The 13,250-nt window shown below is 53.3% G+C and overlaps 2 protein-coding genes across 2 annotated transcripts; one reads left to right on the forward strand and one right to left on the reverse strand.

Annotated features, from left to right (window-relative positions):
- LOC138682884 (olfactory receptor 14J1-like) lies at positions 1–2,830 on the reverse strand. Its single transcript, XM_069774416.1, has 2 exons — positions 2,635–2,830; positions 1–989 (listed from the first exon to the last, which is right to left on the reverse strand). The coding sequence occupies exons 1-2, from the start codon at positions 2,678–2,680 to the stop codon at positions 1–3; spliced, it is 1,035 nt and encodes a 344-aa protein (XP_069630517.1). The 5' UTR covers positions 2,681–2,830.
- Positions 2,831–9,102: 6,272 nt separating this feature from the next.
- LOC138682891 (olfactory receptor 14A16-like) lies at positions 9,103–11,890 on the forward strand. The gene is made up of 2 exons (XM_069774427.1): positions 9,103–9,148; positions 10,796–11,890. Exons 1-2 carry the CDS (start codon positions 9,103–9,105, stop codon positions 11,782–11,784), a joined length of 1,035 nt encoding a protein of 344 aa, XP_069630528.1. The 3' UTR covers positions 11,785–11,890.
- Positions 11,891–13,250: the final 1,360 nt, after the last annotated feature.

The following is a 13,250-nucleotide window of genomic DNA, read 5'->3' on the forward strand; positions in this document are numbered from 1 at the left end:
TTATGAATGCTCTGCAGAAGAAAACAGGGCGTTAATTGCTTCTGAAAAGCACCCGCTCATCATTTTCCGCAGGGCATCCTTGAGCTCCTGGTTCCTCATGCTGTAGAGGAGGGGGTTCACTGCTGGAGGCACCACCGAGTACAGAACTGCCACCACCAGATCTAGAACTGGGGAGAAGATGGAGGGGGACTTCAGGTAGGCAAACGTGCCAGTGCTGATAAACAGGCAGACCACGGCCAGGTGAGGGAGGCACGTGGAAAAGGCTTTGTGGCGTCCCTGCTCAGAGGGGATCCTCAGCACGGCCCTGAAGATCTGCACATAGGAGAAAACAATGAAAACAAAACAACCAAATGCTAAACAGGCACTAAGCCCAAGAAGGCCAACTTCCCTGAGGTAGGAGCGTGAGCAGGAGAGCTTGAGGATCTGGGGGATTTCACAGAAGAACTGGCCCACAGCATTACCTTGGCAGAGTGGTAGTGAAAATGTATTGGCCGTGTGCAGCACAGCGTTGAGAAACCCACTGGCCCAGGCAGCTGCTGCCATGTGGACACAAGCTCTGCTGCCCAGGAGGGTCCCGTAGTGCAGGGGTTGGCAGATGGCAACGTAGCGGTCGTAGGCCATGACGGTGAGGACACAATACTCCGCTGTGATGAAGACGGCAAAGAAAAAGACCTGTGTAGCACATCCCCAGTAGGAGATGGCCCTGCTGTCCCACAGGGAATTGGCCATGGATTTGGGGACGGTGGTGGAGATGGAGCCCAGGTCGAGGAGGGAGAGGTTGAGGAGGAAGAAGTACATGGGGGTGTGGAGGTGGTGGTCGCAGGCTACGGCGGTGATGATGAGGCTGTTGCCCAGGAGGGCAGCCAGGTAGATGCCCAGGAAGAGCCAGAAGTGCAAGAGCTGCAGCTGTCGCGTGTCTGCAAATGGCAGGAGGAGGAACTCGGTGATGGAGCTGCTGTTGGACATTAGCTTCTTCTGGGCATGGGGCACTGTTCAAGAGGGAAAGAGATTGACAAGTTAGAATAGACTTCTCTGAGCTAAACCTAACGCATTTCTCACAGAAACACCACCAAAGCTGCCTCTCCTATTTCAGAAAGATCTTTGGCAGGTCCCTTTCATGAGCTGTGCTTGGTGCTGGCTGAGGGTGCCACTGGGAGCAGCGGGCTCTGCTGTGGGCTACGGGGGAGTCAGTCCTGCCCTACAGCAAGAGGCAAATAGGAACATGGTGTCATCTTAGAGTAAATCCATTTGTCATATCAAAGAGCTTTTCAGCATTGTCACTCCCAATGCAACCAAAACTGGGGATTTTGTTTTGAGTATTTGTTCTGGTTTCCACACGCCCCTTAAGGAAGTGCTTTTGGCAGGGAAAGAAGCGAATGTCCTAAAGATGGGATGTCCTGAAAGGAGAGTTTTGTCATTTGTGTCACTGGGAGCCTGGGGATTAGGAGGGGATTGGGATATTTTACTCACATGGACAAATGTCTGAAATGCACCCAAATCCCCCCTCCCCATCCCTCTCCAGTGACAAGAACAAGAGGAGCAGGGACAGGAGGACAAAAATGGATAAACACTACAGACCTGCTGCCAATGGAGGCAGGAGAGGGACAGATGGCAGGGTATTTGATAATTTCTTCTCTTCAGGGCTGACCCAACTGAGGTGACTGAGTCCCCATGGCCGTAAGGGCAGATGATCTGCTGGGTGGAAGAAAAGACTACAGGTTTTCTCTAGTGATGACAGGGAGGTGCCCGAATTCCCCCTCCCATGGCATTTCTGGAAGCAGCTCCCTCCTCTCACTCCCTGCCCCTGTCTCTGCTGCCTGGAGCTGTCCCTGTCAGCAGCTGCTTCTCCATCCCCTTGTCTCCTCCCTGTCCCTGCTCACAGACCCCATCCCACCCGCTGTGTGCTCAGCTCTGCCCTGCAGACCCCTCCTGGCAGCTGGGCACTGCCCAGGGGCATCTCTGTGTGTGCAGGGGCTAAGGAGCACCTCAGACAAGTCCTAAGGACAACCGGGGTCTCGGTGCCTTCTCCAGAGGGGACAAATAAATTTTAATGTCACACTGCCCACCCACCCACCAGGAGGATAAAAGTTCAAAGCAAAGACTCCTTACCTTTCAGGAAAATACTGCCTTGATGTTCTTCTTGAAAGTCCCCTCGGAAATGCCCAGGGCTAAGCTGGAGCTCTGAGCAAACGTGACCCATGCAGCAGCCTCTCGACAGCAGCAGCACCCTGCTCTGCCCTTCCAGGGGTCATTTCTTTCACCCACACCTTCTGCCCACACTGTCATGGGGAGTTCCCTGCACAGGCTGAGCGCTGACCCTGGCAGGCAGCAAAGTCCCTGCTCCATCACTCAGCCCCTGAAACACCAGGACCCTGCTCTGAAGCACAGCCCTGGGCACCCCTGCATGCACACCCGGCTTCACAGCCCTGCAGCTGGTGCCAGGAGAAGGCAGCCCTCATGCCCTGTCCCTCTGACAGGGCAGCAGGGAAGCCCTGCTCTGCAGCACACCCTTCTCCTCTACACCAGAGAAATGAAGCCAGTCCCCCTGCCAGATCCCATACACTGTCAGCTGTGGCGGTTTTCGGAGATCCCTGCAGGAACTGAAGCTCTATTGCCCTGCACCCACAGACTTACCATGCAGAGGGCTGGGAAGATTTCTCCCGCAGTGAGCTCTCAGCATCCTCCCACTCCACACTGCCTTTAAGCTCTCTCTGCCTTGCAGGTCTCCTCTCGATGCCTGCAGGCAGTGCCCCCAGCCCTGCTCCTGGGCAGAGCTGTCTCTCTGCAGCGCTGCCCGCTTGCCATGAGCTCCCTCTGTCCCAGGAGCCCAGCCCAGCTCAGCAGCAGAGGACCAGCCCAAGGCAGCACTTGCTCTGCCCCCTCTGGGCTCCCTCCAGCTGTCCCTGGGCCTCCAGGGGAACCTGCTGGGAAACAGGCTGAAGCAATCACGGATGTTCCCTCCCGCACCTGCAGAGAGACACTGCTTTCCAGCAGGGTCATTGCTCTGCTGAGAGACAGACTTAGGTCCAAGAATACACTTGTCTGAGAATCATAGAATCACTGAGGTTGGAAAAGAACCTTACCAACAATTCCAACAATGAACCTAACACCAGCTAGTCCACCAATAAACTGTGTCCTAAACACAGTGTCTTTTAAATACCTCCAAGGAGGGTGACTCAACCCCTTCCCTGGGCAGCCTCTTTCTTGTGCCATCATTGGGCAGGACACACAGACACTGACAGGCAGGGATCTCCTTTAGCCCTGCTGAGGGAAGGGAGCCAGCGGAGTCCATGGAGGCATCTCATCCTGGGTCTGTAGTCCTGGGGCTGGAAGGGGACTCAGCTCCCTCCCATGCCCATCACAAACCCACAGGAGCTGGGATCCCTCTTGCCTCAGTGTAGGTCTGCATGAAATAGGCACCTGCATGTCAGCTCCTTGCCTCAGCTGCCATGCTGGCTAATGTTGATGGAGGCCGTGAGTGAGGTGTTCAGATGCAAATGTCTGGTGACATTGGAGGTGCCAGACGTGGTCAAAGAGGTGTGCAGCTAATAGAGACAGATCCAAGATATGTGCAGGCAGATATAGAGACAGGACAAAATATGAGCACCTCTTTCTGGTGGCTCCTGGGAATTTCCTCTGGCCAAGTGAAATGACAGCTGGTGCCCAGATTAAGGGCAATGCAACCTGTCCCTCCTCATGATGTTCAGGGTGGCCTATAGAGATATTCATCTGATGGTATGTATTCATGTGCCATAGGGAGAGCTCAGTCTTTCTTTTCCTCTTCTCCATCTGTTGGATTTACTAGGTCTTGGCTGACAATATTGGCTGTTGTCTCATGTTCAGCCCCACCTTGGGTTACAAAATTCAGAGCATCTACTCAATTCGGTGTTCAGATCTAGGCCCACAAAGCTACAGGAGATGCCAGGGCTGGCTTGGGAATCACAGGGCCTATACGAAAAAGCAATTCTCCTTCAGGGAGGGTGTGTGACAGTTCCCCCAGATGGCATCTCGGTAAATATGATTTGGTGCTTTTGTGCCATTGGCAGTTGCCATCAGTCAGAGGCACCAGTCATCAGATGCCATCAGAGAGGCAAATTCTGTCCCTTCTTCTACCCATTAGCTGCAGACATTGCATGATCACAAAATACATCACACCGGGGTTCTTTCTCACTTCCTTGAATATCCAACCAAGGAACAGCCCAAGCCATTTACCAGTGTTCCTGGGTACATCTTGCCTTCAAAGACAGCATCCTCCAAGCACAGCCATGGTTCATATCAAAACTCAGCTGAAACTCAAAAGGCAATTCAAGGGCACCAAGATGAGCTGTTGCTACGTCAGGAACAGTTAAAGAAGAAAGAGAGATACTACGGGACCACTATTAAATTAATTGATAATAGGAGTAGGCAGATCTGAGACTGCCAATGTCATCTTTGCCTCAGTTACCGCCAGCAAGGTCTCCCAGGCCTTTGTGCTTTGAGGCAGGACACTGGAAGGGAAAGGGGAACAACCAGTGGTGGATGAGGATCACGCCAGGGCTTACCTAGCAAACCACACCCTTACCAGTCCATGGGAGCAGAGGGGCTGCAGCCAAGGGTACTGAGGAGGTGCTGGTCTGTTCCGATCCCAGTAAGGAAGGCACTCAGACTCTGTGAGGCATCATGAATTCTCCATGTTAATGGTCAGGTGCCTATGGGGGACTGGCAGTGCCCTGGCATTCACTGGCCAGGCAAAGCAACAGGGTGCCAACAGCCTGAAGGATCTTGGGACAACTTCTTAACAGAGCTGCTAGGCGGACCAACGAGGCTGATGCTCACCTGGACCTGACCCTGCCTCTCTTTGGGACAGCTTCCTTAGCAACACCTGCAGCCCCGGAGGGTGATTCCCTGGGCCTGCACCAGGCAGCGACCGTGTTTCTCTGCAGCACTTGCCCTTTCCTCCCTGGGTATTGACCATGTCTCTCCATTCCACATTCATGGACCCCAAACTACCAGTTGAGGAAACACATTTTGGTAAGCCCTTGGTGTTTGTTAATCATCAGAGTGGCCAAGCCCTGACCCCCAGGGCCTGGTAGAAGAGGTCCTTTCCCTCATGCATTGCTCAGGCCTCTACTGAGGGTCAGTGTGAGTGCGGGTGTGTGTACAACTTGGTGGTAGATTTTGTTGCTTTAAACACAAAGCTGTGGTGTTCTGGGGATTTGGCAATGTCTGTGAGTTCCACACAACTCATCCAGCCTCTTTCATAGTCCTGCTGACAGTCCTCAATCACCTGAGATGTCCCAGTCCCAGACTTGTTTGCATCCCCAGATTGGATCCATATCCCACCACTGCACTGCTATTACTCCGGCTGCTGCTGCCGCCTTAAAAGTCAGAACTTGAACTATTCCACAGTAGCATGACTGCCACTTGCTCCTTCAGGTCCTCTTCTGGCCTGTAACACGCTCTCTGCTATGCACACCCCACTCTCTCCCTGCACTCGCCCGTGTCTCCCAAAAGGTTCTCACTTCCCCTGCAGTAATGAGACCTCACGCCAGGAGGTTCATGCATTCTCCAGGCTCATGGATGTTGCCTGAATTCCAGGCAAGTGTGGGTAGTGAAGCAGAGGAAGACAGGAAGGTCGGCTCACAGGCCATGAGGAGCAGTGTTCAGCCACCCCTAGCAATGAGCATTCCCCATCTGGCAGGCTGAGACATGATGGAAAATTCTCATGTAACCCCTGGTTTGTGCAGGGTCCTGCAGCCACACTCCCAGGGCACACCTACTCCTCCTCCACCTACACACATCAACTGCTTTCCATTGCTGGGCTCAGGTGTGGTTGTAAGGATTTGCTAAAGCCCTGAACCATCTCCTTGCTTCCAAATGATTTCACCCTCTCTCACATCACTACACACCTCCAGTCACTGCCTAATCACTAACTGACAAGTTAGGAAGCTCTCAAGGCTTTCCTCAGGTAATGACCATGTTTCTACATTCGTCATTCTTGGATCTGAGAAACACCAGTTGAGGAAACACCTCAAGATGTGTGAGGGGAGGACTTCCCTGAGGCACCTCTGTGCTCTTGGAGCTCTGAGTGCTTTTGCAAGGCTCCAGGAATTAATTTAGTGACATGTATTTGGTGTTCCTTTCTTGAAACGCAAAGCCTTGACCTGATCCAGACTCCCTCAGAGTGGCCTATTGTACCACAGCACTTTTTGATGTTGATACATTTATTCATTTCATTCCTGTCATTCAGTCTTACTTGACAAGGTAGCTCTTAATTAATGGTGTGTAACCTCTGGAATGAAGTTTTTAGAGCATTGTTTTTTCTCTCATTCCTGACTGTTATCATTTAATGGCAAGAGCTCTCTCCTGAGAGGAATGCTTCTTTGCATGGGTACTTGGAGAGATCATTCCTGTGCTTGGAGGAGGCTGTCCTGTCAGGCCTGTCAGATTTGCTCATGCTCCTTCACCCTTCAGAGCTGCTTCCCATGGCACCACCTGGATCAGTCTCCCAAGTAAGTCAAAGACTTGTCCTCTGGAGTCCAGAGTCTGTGCTCTGCTGCTGGGCTCCCTCACTGCCCTTTGGTGTCTGAGACCCCACTGTTTCATGGTCATGACAGCCAAGGCTGACACTGGTGATCACATCCTGACCAGCTTGTCCTTGTGCGCCAGGGTCAGGTCCAGGTGAGCATCAGCCTTGTTGGCCCACCTAGCAGCTCTGTGAAGAAGGTGTCCCAAGATCCTTCAGGCTGTTGGCAACCTGTTGCTTTGCCTGGCCAGTGAATGCCAGGGCACTGCCAGTCCCCCATAGGCACCTGACCATTAACATGGAGACTTCCTTGGCTGCTGACAAAAGACCTTTTCTGTTTCCTCTCCCATCATCAAGTAGTTTGTAACTGCCAGCACAATGTCACTCTTACTGACTCCTCTGATCCTCAGTGACAAAAGCTAACCCAACCTGTTGCCTGTCACATGGAGGACCTCCATAACTCCAAGCTTCCCCTTCATACAGGGGGCTTCCACCCTCCTCATTCTTCTACATCCATGCTACACGACCTGGGGTTCCAGCCATCTAAAGGGACATAAGATTATCTGTACAATTCTCTCCTTATAGCACTAGACCTAAGGAAGAGCATTTTAAATGATGCCTCACAGAGTCTGAGTGCCTTCCTTACTGGGATCGGAACAGACCAGCACCTCCTCAGTACCCTTGGCTGCAGCCCCTCTGCTCCCATGGACTGGTAAGGGTGTGGTTTGCTAGGTAAGCCCTGGCGTGATCCTCATCCACCACTGGTTGTTCCCCTTTCCCTTCCAGTGTCCTGCCTCAAAGCACAAAGGCCTGGGAGACCTTGCTGGCGGTAACTGAGGCAAAGATGACATTGGCAGTCTCAGATCTGCCTACTCCTATTATCAATTAATTTAATAGTGGTCCTGTAGTATCTCTCTTTCTTCTTTAACTGTTCCTGACGTAGCAACAGCTCATCTTGGTGCCCTTGAATTGCCTTTTGAGTTTCAGCTGAGTTTTGATATGAACCATGGCTGTGCTTGGAGGATGCTGTCTTTGAAGGCAAGATGTACCCAGGAACACTGGTAAATGGCTTGGGCTGTTCCTTGGTTGGATATTCAAGGAAGTGAGAAAGGACCCAGGTGTGATGTATTTTGTGATCATGCAATGTCTGCAACTAATGGGTAGAAGAAGGGACAGAATTTGCCTCTCTGATGGCATCTGATGACTGGTGCCTCTGACTGATGGCAACTGCCAATGGCACAAAAGCACCAAATCATATTTACCGAGATGCCATCTGGGGGAACTGTCACACACCCTCCCTGAAGGAGAATTGCTTTTTCGTATAGGCCCTGTGATTCCCAAGCCAGCCCTGGCATCTCCTGTAGCTTTGTGGGCCTAGATCTGAACACCGAATTGAGTAGATGCTCTGAATTTTGTAACCCAAGGTGGGGCTGAACATGAGACAACAGCCAATATTGTCAGCCAAGACCTAGTAAATCCAACAGATGGAGAAGAGGAAAAGAAAGACTGAGCTCTCCCTATGGCACATGAATACATTCCATCAGATGAATACCTCTATAGGCCACCCTGAACATCATGAGGAGGGACAGGTTGCATTGCCCTTAATCTGGGCACCAGCTGTCATTTCACTTGGCCAGAGGAAATTCCCAGGAGCCACCAGAAAGAGGTGCTCATATTTTGTCCTGTCTCTATATCTGCCTGCACATATCTTGGATCTGTCTCTATTAGCTGCACACCTCTTTGACCACCTCTGGCACCTCCAATGTCACCAGACATTTGCATCTGAACACCTCACTCACGGCCTCCATCAACATTAGCCAGCATGGCAGCTGAGGCAAGGAGCTGACATGCAGGTGCCTATTTCATGCAGACCTACACTGAGGCAAGAGGAATCCCAGCTCCTGTGGGATTGTGGTGGGCATGGGAGGGAGCTGAGTCCCCTTCCAGCCCCAGGACTACAGACCCAGCATGAGATGCCTCCATGGACTCAGCTGACTCCCTTCCCTCAGCAGGGCTAAAGGAGATCCCTGCCTGTCACTGTCTGTGTGTCCTGCCCAATGATGGCAGAAGAAAGAGGCTGCCCAGGGAAGGGGTTGAGTCACCCTCCTTGGAGGTATTTAAAACACACTGTGTTTAGGGACACTGTGTACTGGTGGACTTGCTAGTGTTTCGTTCACGGTTGGACGTGGTGATCTTAAGGGTCTTTTCCAACTGAAAAGATTCTACGATTCTCAGACAAGTGGATTCTTGGACCTAAGTCTGTCTCTCAGCAGAGCAATGACCCTGCTGGAAAGCAGTGTCTCTCCCCAGGTGCGGGAGGGAACATCCGTGATTGCTTCAGCCTGTTTCCCAGCAGGTTCCCCTGGAGGCCCAGGGACAGCTGGAGGGAGCCCAGAGGGGGCAGAGCAAGTGCTGCCTTGGGCTGGTCCTCTGCTGCTGAGCTGGGCTGGGCTCCTGGGACAGAGGGAGCTCATGGCAAGCGGGCAGCGCTGCAGAGAGACAGCTCTGCCCAGGAGCAGGGCTGGGGGCACTGCCTGCAGGCATCGAGAGGAGACCTGCAAGGCAGAGAGAGCTTAAAGGCAGTGTGGAGTGGGAGGATGCTGAGAGCTCACTGCGGGAGAAATCTTCCCAGCCCTCTGCATGGTAAGTCTGTGGGTGCAGGGCAATAGAGCTTCAGTTCCTGCAGGGATCTCCGAAAACCGCCACAGCTGACAGTGTATGGGATCTGGCAGGGGGACTGGCTTCATTTCTCTGGTGTAGAGGAGAAGGGTGTGCTCCAGAGCAGGGCTTCCCTGCTGCCCTGTCAGAGGGACAGGGCATGAGGGCTGCCTTCTCCTGGCACCAGCTGCAGGGCTGTGAAGCTGGGTGTGCATGCAGGGGTGCCCAGGGCTGTCCTTCAGAGCAGGGTCCTGGTGTTTCAGGGGCTGAGTGATGGAGCAGGGACTTTGCTGCCTGCCAGGGTCAGCACTCAGCCTGCGCAGGGAACTCCCCATGACAGTGTGGGCAGAAGGTGTGGGTGAAAGAAATGTCCCCTGGAAGGGCAGAGCAGGGTGCTTCTGCTGTCGAGAGGCTGCTGCATGGGTCACGTTTGCTCAGAGCTCCAGCTCAGCCCTGGGCATTTCCGAGGGGACTTTCAAGAAGAACATCAAGGCAGTATTTTCCTGAAAGGTAAGGAGTCTTTGCTTTGAACTTTTATCCTCCTGGTGGGTGGGTGGGCAGTGTGACATTAAAATTTATTTCTCCCCTCTGGAGAAGGCACCGAGACCCCAGTTGTCCTTAGCACTTGTCTGAGGTGCTCCTTAGCCCCTGCACACACAGAGATGTCCCTGGGCAGTGCCCGGCTGCCAGGAGGGGTCTGCAGGGCAGAGCTGAGCACACAGTGGGTGGGAATGGTTCTGTGAGCAGGGACAGGGATCAGACAAGGGGACAGAGAAGCAGCTGCTGACAGGGACAGCTCCAGGCAGCAGAGACAGGGGCAGGGAGTGAGAGGAGGGAGCTGCTTCCAGAAATGCCATGAGAGGGGGGATTCAGGCATCTCCCTGCCATCAGTGGAGAAAACCCTTGGTCTTTTCTCCCACCCAGCAGAGCCTCTGCCTTTACGGCCATGGGGACTCAGTCACCTTCTCAGTGGCTTCAGCCCTGAAGAGAAGAAATTATCAAATACCCTACCATCTGTCCCTGTCCTGCCTCCATTGGCAGCAGGTCTGTAGTGTTTATCCATTTTTGTCCTCCTGTCCCTGCTCCTCTTGTTCTTGTCACTGGAGAGGAATGGGGAGGGGGGATTTGGGTGCATTTCAGAGATTTGTCCATGTGAGTAAAATATCCCAGTCCCCTCCTAAACCCTAGGCTCCCAGTGATACAAATGACAAAACTCTCCTTTCAGGACATCCCATCTTTAGGACATTCACTTCTTTCCCTGCCAAAAGCACTCCTTAATTGGCGTGTGGAAACCAGAACAAATACTCAAAACAAAATCCCCAGTTTTGGTTGCATTGGGAGTGACAATGCTGAAAAGCTCTTTGATATGACAAGTGGATTTAATCTAAGATTCCCCCATGTTCCTATTTACCACCTGCTGTAGGTCAGGACTGACTCCCCTGCACCCCACAGCAGAGCCCGCTGCTCCTAGTGGCACCCTCAGCCAGCACTAAGCGTATCTCATGAAAGGGACCTGCCAAAGGGCTTCCTGAAATAGGAGAGGAGGCTTTGGTGGAGTTTCTATGAGAAATGCATTAGGTTTAGCTCAGAGAAGTCTATTCTAACTTGTCAATCTCTTTCCCTCTTGAACAGTGCCCCATGCCCAGAAGAAGCTAATGTCCAACAGCAGCTCCATCACCGAGTTCCTCCTCCTGGCATTTGCAGACACGCGACAGCTGCAGCTCTTGCACTTCTGGCTCTTCCTGGGCATCTACCTGGCTGCCCTCCTGGGCAACAGCCTCATCATCACCGCCGTAGCCTGCGACCACCACCTCCACACCCCCATGTACTTCTTCCTCCTCAACCTCTCCCTCCTCGACCTGGGCTCCATCTCCACCACTGTTCCCCAATCCATGGCCAATTCCCTGTGGGACACCAGGGCCATCTCCTACTGGGGATGTGCTGCACAGGTCTTTTTCTTTCTCTTCTTCATCGCAGCAGAGTATTGTGTCCTCACCATCATGGCCTACGACCGCTACGTTGCCATCTGCCAACCCCTGCACTACGGGACCCTCCTGGGCAGCAGAGCTTGTGTCCACATGGCAGCAGCTGCCTGGGCCAGTGGGTTTCTCTATGCTGTGCTGCACACGGCCAATACATTTTCACTACCACTCTGCCAAGGCAATGTTGTGGGCCAGTTCTTCTGTGAAATCCCCCAGATCCTCAAGCTCTCCTGCTCACGCTCCTACCTCAGGGAAGTTGGCCTTCTTGGGCTAGGTGTCTGTTTGGCATTTGGTTGTTTTGTTTTCATTGTTTTCTCCTATGTGCAGATCTTCAGGGCCGTGCTGAGGATCCCCTCTGAGCAGGGACGCCACAAAGCCTTTTCCATGTGCCTCCCTCACCTGGCCATGGTCTCCCTGTTTATCAGCACTGCAGTGTTTGCCTACCTGAAGCCCCCATCCCTCGCCTCCCCAGTTCTAGATCTGGTGGCGGCAGTTCTGTACTCGGTGGTGCCTCCAGCAGTGAACCCCCTCCTCTACAGCATGAGGAACCAGGAGCTCAAGGATGCCCTGCGGAAAATGATGAGCGGGTGCTTTTCAGAAGCAATAAACTGCCTGTTTTTTTCTACAGAGCATTCATAATGTAACTCATTAAATACCCAGCCTGCCTTCTCAGGTTCTTGGGCGTGGGGGTGGGGGTTCTTTGTTTTTCTTGTGATAATGTTGTGCTCATTGAAATTTTATTATACATCCCACTTGTAATTCACTGTCTACCTGTAGAATTTGACCTAGAGGCTGTGTAAATGAGGCGCAGTTCTCGCTCTGTTATTCAACAGAATAAAGGACCCTCCAGCAACTTGTTTGTACAAGAATGTTCCTCTGAGAACCTGGTGAAGCTGCAGGGCAGTGCCTGTGTGCAGAGGGGAAGGGGAAAAGAGTCTCAGCACAGCAGCACTGCCAGGCAGCACCAGTGCTTGGTCTTCCCAGAGCTGCTCTCTTTCCACTCCCACACTCTCCTGCTGAGCCCTGGCTTGGTGTAAGCCCTGAGTGCTCTGACATCTCGGTCCCAGTCCTGCTGTGTGGCAGGACTCCCAAGGGAGAATCTTGGTTCTGAGGAATTGCTGTATTTACACTGGCTTTGTCACTCCATCCCCGTGCCCCACTGGCCACTGTGACCAGGGTTCCCTCGGTTGCCGTCCTTGTGCTGACAACACATTTAGAGAAGCCCTTCTGGGTGCCCTCCCCATGCATGGCCATTTCCAGCCACCGCTGAACTTTGGCTTTGCTGGCTCCATCCCAGCTCACACAGGTCAGGTGTCTGTCTGCCTCCCGGGCAGGCTGTTCCCCCTCCAGCCTCCCTGCACTTCCTTCTGGTGTTGGACCTCCTACGTCCATGCTGATCTCTTGCCAGGCCCTGCTTGACTCCCTGCACATCAGGCTGTCTTCTTCCTGGGCTTTGAAGGACGCTGTCCCTGAAGATCCAGGAGGGACTCACAGCCCCTTTGTCCTCCAGGACAGTCCAAGCAGAGCCTCAGCTAACAGAAATCAGCTCTCCTGCAGTCCTGCAGAGTGATTCTGCCATTTGTTGTACTTCTCCACCATCTCATGGTGGTAGCAGCCATGGCTGCCCTCCTCCTTCCCATCCCCAGGCAGACCCACCCTGTCTGTCAGGAAGAGACCAGCCCTAGACAGCTCATTGAGTGTCTCTGTCAAAAAGCTGTCTTCCACACCCTGCAGGAGTCTCTTGGCTTGCTTGTGCCCAGCCCTGCTGCCCTCCCAGCAGACTGTGGGGTGCTTCAACTTGCCATGTCATCGAGGACCTGTGACCATGAGGCTTCCTCCAAGGCAAGGCCTCCCCTTTGCACAGAGCTCCCCTCCACCTCCTCACCCTCCACCTGCCTTCCTGAGGAGCCCCTGGCACCCATGGCTGCCCTCCCACCACTCCAGCTGTCCCACCAGGGCTCTGCAGTCCCCGTGGGCTGGGGGGCACGTTTCTGCCTGCCCAGCAGAAACAACAGTGCTGGGGAGGGGAGAGGAGAGGCGGGTAAAGGGGCAGGGTTGTGGGAGGCTGGGTGTGAGTTGACTCCTGTTTCCAGAAGAGGATGATG

Source organism: Haliaeetus albicilla, chromosome 29 (genome assembly GCF_947461875.1).
Source record: "Haliaeetus albicilla chromosome 29, bHalAlb1.1, whole genome shotgun sequence".
NCBI lineage: Eukaryota > Metazoa > Chordata > Aves > Accipitriformes > Accipitridae > Haliaeetus > Haliaeetus albicilla.

Bases quoted from the DNA above. Each gene is read 5' to 3' on its own strand.
- LOC138682891 (XM_069774427.1), top strand. From the start codon at position 9,103: ATGCTGAGAGCTCACTGCGGGAGAAATCTTCCCAGCCCTCTGCATG. The intron at 9,149-10,795 runs GTAAGTCTGTGG...CCTCTTGAACAG, and splicing joins TCTTCCCAGCCCTCTGCATG to TGCCCCATGCCCAGAAGAAG.
- LOC138682884 (XM_069774416.1), bottom strand. From the start codon at position 2,680: ATGCTGAGAGCTCACTGCGGGAGAAATCTTCCCAGCCCTCTGCATG. The intron at 990-2,634 runs GTAAGTCTGTGG...CCTCTTGAACAG, and splicing joins TCTTCCCAGCCCTCTGCATG to TGCCCCATGCCCAGAAGAAG.